At 38.3% G+C, this 6,367-nt stretch overlaps 1 protein-coding gene across 1 annotated transcript; it reads right to left on the bottom strand.

Moving 5' to 3' along the window:
* Positions 1-4,285: 4,285 nt before the first annotated feature.
* Positions 4,286-6,056, bottom strand: ZSCAN23 (zinc finger and SCAN domain containing 23). Its single transcript, XM_060163466.1, has 3 exons — positions 5,649-6,056; positions 5,255-5,402; positions 4,286-4,899 (listed from the first exon to the last, which is right to left on the bottom strand). Exons 1-3 carry the CDS (start codon positions 6,054-6,056, stop codon positions 4,286-4,288), a joined length of 1,170 nt encoding a protein of 389 aa, XP_060019449.1.
* Positions 6,057-6,367: the final 311 nt, after the last annotated feature.

The following is a 6,367-nucleotide window of genomic DNA, read 5'->3' as shown; positions in this document are numbered from 1 at the left end:
TTTTTATGGAAAGTACTAAAATGAGTGAGGAGCGAAGGCAGTGAGACTGTTTTCACTGCTTGAGACTCCTGTACCTAAGACACTTGGAACTGAGATGGAGGAATTTCTAATAAGTACTGTGAAGATGAAGCACTTATCTTGGTAATGCTGTCTCTGCATCTATCTTATTTTTCCTTCTCTTTGGTCACCATTGTTGGCCAGAGTTTTGGTGTCTCATTTTGCTTTCTGTCTGATTCCTTTTTATGTTCTCACATTTTGTCCATCCTTTTTCTCTTTCCATCCCATTTGTTTTTTGCAGATGCCTAAAATGTGTCTCAGGGCTCCAAGTCTAAGTGTCCATGAAACTACATATAATTCACGATGATCTTTGTTCATAGTTTTGTTTTAAAAAAACAATGTGATTAAAAACTAGAAAGATCACTATAAGTACTTAACCACTTGGGTTTCACTTTTCTCATGTAGGTATGAAGTGAGCGAAACTCCAAATTTTCTTTTTAAAGCTCAATATTCTCTGATTCTATAGTAAAAAGCTCCCGTCACACACACAAAATACTTTTGATGATTCTATACTGCTTATCAAACAAAGACTCAATGCATTAGGAAAGTGTTCAAGGCTCTCTCAATCTGGCCCTCACCTACAATCTCCCACTCCCGCACTTCTTTGCAGGAACTCCGTGACCCAAACTGGAAAACCCCTGGCTCTTGAGCATATCTTAAAATGGGGGTCTTGCCTCACCCTATTCTCTGTGCCAAAAACACTTTCCTCTGTCCTCCACCTCCCTCTGCAAAGAATCTACGTTTCTCTCAATTACTAATTCAACATTTAACCAATGACACATGTATATTCATATATATTTTATATTTCAAAATTCTTCCACAGAAAATACTTATATTTTATAATAATTTTCACCTATTTTTATTTAAAAATTTCCTAAGATAATTTTTGTCTTACTAAAAAAAGATAAAACAATCTTCTACTATAAATTATAACTATGTTTTTTAAAAGAAAAGTATTGTCAGATATAGAAAATAGGAGTCATTTCCAAATATAAAATATGGACAGAGACTTGATTCTCCTGTTATCCTGACCTTCAACTCAAAATTATAGTGAAAGAGAATCTTCAGGGCTCTATCTACAGCTCTAGGCAGGTTTTGGTTGCAAGATACTTAGCCATTTTTTGATGCAGTGTCCACTGTCTTAACAGTGCTCAAAGGGGTGCTGGACTATCCTTCAAGAACCAGTAAGGTTATTTAATTGGATTTGAATCAATATTTCTTACACCTTGCTCAACCATAAACCCAAAATCTGCTCTCTCAGACTGAACTTTTCAGAGGGATAGGGAGGGATGGATACTGGTCCAGGGAACACCTGAAATGAGATCAATACTAGAGACTTCATAGGCTGAATAAAAGGAGCCAGGGTGGAAGAGAGAGGAGAAGTGAGGGAAATTTAGAAATGCAAAAGGGAGACAACTAAGGACTTCTGGCCAGGAAGACTGGAATAATCACAGAAGAAGTCAAAGTCTACATGCCACTGTCTATAGGTTGAGACAAATATTATTTCTCACATAATGAGGAATGTGCATCCTAGATAAAAGAATTAGCATGAGAGAATTAGTACAATTAGTATCAGAAAACAAGGAAAGTTAGTTTGGTGAACTGTCAGTCATTTTAATTGTGTTAACCATCATTGCATTCTAAGCAGTACATCTGTCTCTACAGCATATATAATGTATTTTGTTTCTTGGCATTTTACCAGTTGTTGAGAAAATTGAGAATGTTTGAGAAGCTGTAAACAAAACAAAACAAAAAAACAGGCACAGAACAAACCAAATATCCAACCTTTAACTGCAAGTGTAAAAACTCAGTCCATTAGAAATTCATCCTCTAAAATACTAATCTGCTCATATTTTAAACCTTTTAAGAGCTGATATAATTGAATTATCCAAACATACTGCTTCAGCATATTGGAGAAACATTTAAAATACTTATGAACTCAGATTGTAATAGTATATGTACTATATCACTATATGGAATATATATTTAACTTAAGAAGTTGAGTTTTTTTGAGAAGTTGATTTTATTTCAAACTTATATCTACTATATTTTCCTTAACTTCAGCCTAAAATCCCTATGTATTTCTCTTGGATATAATTTAAACCTCAAGACAATAAAATATACTCTTGAGGACATTTAAGACTTTTTTTCTTCTAAGATTGTTGATAATACCTACAATTAGTCACAAGTAGTGACACAAATAGTTTCAAATGTTAGGTCTAAGAATATAAAACAGAACAAAATACCTGAAACTGAAAAATACCACCTATCACTTCTCCATTCTCCACAGAAGCATTATGTGTAATTCTAGTCATCCAAACCTTGTTTCCTAGCTCATGTGGATGTTGTTAGCTTTTAAATAGAAAGTGTTTGACTTGGACTAAACTGGGGAGAAGAATGAAACAATATATAACATTTTGAAGTAGTGATTTTTCATCTGTAGGAGTATGTTGAACTATGGAGCACCAACAAATGAGATATTGTCAACTTGTAAATAGAATAAGGAAGTCCTCTGTTATAATGCAGAAATCTCGAAAGATTATATTGTTTCATGAAAATAAGGTGTAGAAGAATATAAATAGTATGCCATCGTTCTGTGTAACAAGGGAATAAGATTATATATTCATATTTTCTTGTACTTATATAAAGAAACACTGAAAGATACATAAGAAACTAGTAAATGACTACCTATAAGGGAAAGATAGCGACCTTTTTTCAGTGTTGTTTCGATATTAGAACCAGGTCAAGAAAGAATTTTGTTAAAAAACTCCTTCTAAGTAAATTAAAATTTAAAGTTAAAAATAATCACTCACTACAAAAAAAAAATAAAATGCCTCAAATGAGAGATAAGTGGAAGGAATCTTTCCTGGAACTCCACTGTAAATTAAATAGGCTGTACATTTATTGAAACATATAGATGGGAGGGTTTGTTGACTAAAAAGCAAAACCTCAGTGCCTTATAAGTGCTCTAAATTCTATATGGCAACACAGTGCTTCAAGTGGCTTAGTAGAAAGAGCACTGCACTAGGAATTAGGACAGAGGGTTTTAGTTCCAGCTCCCTTAACTAGCTGTATGATCTTACACAGTCACTTCCTAGAGCTTCTGTTTCCATATCTGTCAAATAAGGGCACGCAGAAGTGATCTCTGAGGTCCCTTAGAGCGTTTCTATTACTCTTAAGTTACCTGTGTGTGTATTTGGTATTCCAATCCAGACTGTTATCACCATAGATTTTTCATTTTTTTGGTCTCCTGGCCTTAGTATAAAGTTTTTTAACACTCAGTCAGTGTTAAGGGAAAGAAATCTTTTTATGTATGACCTTGATAATAATCAATAGGTAGTGCTGAGAGGCATGGAGGTTATAAAAAGCAATCAGCATGCAAGACTGATCATACTTTTCTGTCTACTTTTGTATATGTTTGAAATTTTCTATAACAAAAGTTTAAATAAAGAAAAACCCCAAAATGCTCATAAGGCACAGGAAAAATACAATGAGGCCTATATTTTCACAATAAATATCTGAAGTGAGATATCAGATTTTTAGCTAAGTGTCTTGGTCTTTGCAAAATTTAAAATCATGAGCAATATTTGTTATGACTAGCCATTGAGCTACTAATAATATATGGTTGCTTCAATACCTTGGTTCCTAAACTGAAGGCTGAATTACTAAACCTCTACAGGGAGAAGCCTTCTGTATATTTATGGGAGGATTCATCTGCCCCCTTTTGTAGGTTAAAAGCAAATTATCCTATCTTATGTGAATGGAAACTAATCTAATAGTTTACATTACAGATTTTACTGCAATTATTTTTAAATTAATTTTTAAATACTCAGTGAACTACCTTTGACATTTTGTATTCAGGCTGCATATAATTTTTAAGACTTTTTTTTTAAAGTTTTTAAAAACTAGGATGAAGGAGTTTTCCTGAAGTACATGTAGAAGACTTTTGGGACAGATGTGTGTGAGACTATGTTGATGAAGTCAACACAATATTCAGTATTGCAAAGTATGGATGTCACTGACCAAAGAGATTCCGACAGATATATTTAAGATATTATGCATCTCTCAGCATAAAAATAAGAACGTTTTCACTGGTCTTCCTTGGAGCTTCCTATACTAGAGGATTAATCTCTTATTGTTCTCTCAGAGACAAAGTAAGAACCAGGACCCTTGCTACCATGCCTAGTGGTCTGACATCATGAAATTTTGCCCTACCTGTTCCAAGGAGCTAGCTGGATTCAGCCACAGGGTGGACTTTCCGATGCTGGACAAGGTTGCAGTGGTAACTGAAGTTCTTGCCACATTCCTCACATTCATAAGGTCTTTCTCCAGTGTGAATTCTCTGATGCTTAATGAGGACAGAACGTCGACTAAAGCTCTTACTGCACTGACTGCACTGGTAAGGTTTCTCCCCCGTGTGGATCCTGAGGTGATGGAAAAGCCCAGCGTTCTGGCTGAAGGCTTTACCACAAACGCTGCACTGGTAGCGCTTCTCCCCAGTGTGGAGCCTCTGGTGCTGGAAGAGGCCTGACCGCTGGCTGAAGGCCCGCCCACATTCATCACACTCATAGGGCTTCTCGCCCGTGTGCGTTCTCTGGTGCTCGATGAGGATGGAATTCTGGGTGAAGCTTTTCCCACATTCACCACAGATATAGGGTCTCTCCACTGAAGAGCTTACCCGTTGCCTTTCCCATCTGCCTTCGTGGTCACAGGTCTCTCCACACTCAGGCACTGGAATAATATTACCATTCAATTTTTCAGGTACTTCCACACGAGATTTCGTTTCTTTAGACAGATCCCTCTCTGGGGCTAACTCCACATTCCAAGTCCCAGCCTCATCATCTGAAATAGTAAATGGATGGCATGAATGTTATGTTTCCAAAGAAGAAATAAAAAAACTGGTCAGGAGAGTGGGTGGAAAGGGACAAGCAACACATTTTCTGTTTACTTTCCCACTCTCAACAATTATACCAGGACTTCAGGAGAAGATGCCGTGTATCGTAACCGCTTGCTTACTGTCTGCGTCTCCCACCAGACTGTAAACTTCCTGAGGGCAGGAATCACATCTACCTTCCTCATCACTGCTTCCCCCATACCCAGCTCAGTGCCTGGCACACAGCAGACACTAAGTAAATGTGCTGAATCAATGACCATTCAGGGAATGAGTTAGGCTTCCTGAGGAAATTCTAATTCTCACCAATCTCCTGAACCGGGCACACGCCTCGCAAGTTCCACTGAGGCTGCTCTTCCAAGGTTTGGAGCTGGCCACCAGACGACTCCTGGGCTGCTCCTAGAGTTGCTTTCTCCTTCACAAGCTCTTCCTGTTCATGATCATGGACTGGGACCTGGTAAAAATCAAGGACAGTTAGGAACGAAATATCAGAGAAGACATTGCAAGGCCTTCTCAAGACCAGTGGATAGGAAAAGAAGGCTCAACAAACTGGCAAAGAAAAAAAGGCAGAGAGATTAAGAGCCTATTACAGATCAAGTTAGGCATAAAGAAATCCATCTTTTCCTCTTCCTCCTCTTACTGCACCGAAACCCCATGCTTGATCATACAAGTACAAACCCCTGTTCTCCCATCTTCCCACCTGCTCTCCTGGTTCATCCAGCTCTCTCTCCAAATCCTCCAGCACAGTTACCGCCTCCTCTCCACTCACTGGGCGGTGCTCTCTCATCCAGGCCTGGAGCTCCTCGGGCAGGATGGTCAGGAACTGCTCCAGCACCAGCAGCTCCAGGATCTGCTCCTTGGTGTGCATCTCTGGTCTCAGCCACTGATGGCAGAGTTCCCGGAGTCTTCGAAGAGCCTCTCGGGGCCCAGGTGTCTCCTGGTAGCAGAATTGCCTGAAGCGTCTACGAAAGATCTCTCTGGTGTGAGGGTTATCTCTTGACAGGCCAGATTCTTGCCCATAGGCATGGTCTCCCTCTTCCTCTTTTACCTTCACTGCTATAAGTCCCCCCTGCATCTCTGGAGTCTGAAGGGCCAAGGCTGTGGTCATTTGAGGTTTAACTATTCAGAAAATGAATCTATTCTTGATAATTCCCCCTTGATCTTTTCTTCTGGAAATCCCAAAATCTAAAAAATAATTTGCAGGAAAAAAAAGTATTAAAATGTAGAAAATCTTGTCTGCTGGTAGGCACTGGGAGTATTTATACTAAAATCAGTAACTTCGTCTAATGAAGAATATAAATGCATGATTAATAAGGACTATTCAAATACTGATGAATATAGGAAGGCAAACAAAACCAAAACAACACTGCCCCCCCCCCGAGTTTTATTGAAGGAAGGGACCATTTTTATCATCCTGAA

Source organism: Lagenorhynchus albirostris, chromosome 10 (genome assembly GCF_949774975.1).
Source record: "Lagenorhynchus albirostris chromosome 10, mLagAlb1.1, whole genome shotgun sequence".
NCBI lineage: Eukaryota > Metazoa > Chordata > Mammalia > Artiodactyla > Delphinidae > Lagenorhynchus > Lagenorhynchus albirostris.
The sequence above is the reverse complement of the archived record's forward strand: the minus strand, read 5'-3'. Positions and strand labels throughout refer to the sequence as shown.

Bases quoted from the DNA above. Each gene is read 5' to 3' on its own strand.
- ZSCAN23 (XM_060163466.1), bottom strand. From the start codon at position 6,056: ATGACCACAGCCTTGGCCCTTCAGACTCCAGAGATGCAGGGGGGACTT. The intron at 5,403-5,648 runs GTGGGAAGATGG...GATTTTTACCAG, and splicing joins TGGATGAACCAGGAGAGCAG to GTCCCAGTCCATGATCATGA. The intron at 4,900-5,254 runs GTGAGAATTAGA...TTACTATTTCAG, and splicing joins GTGCCCGGTTCAGGAGATTG to ATGATGAGGCTGGGACTTGG.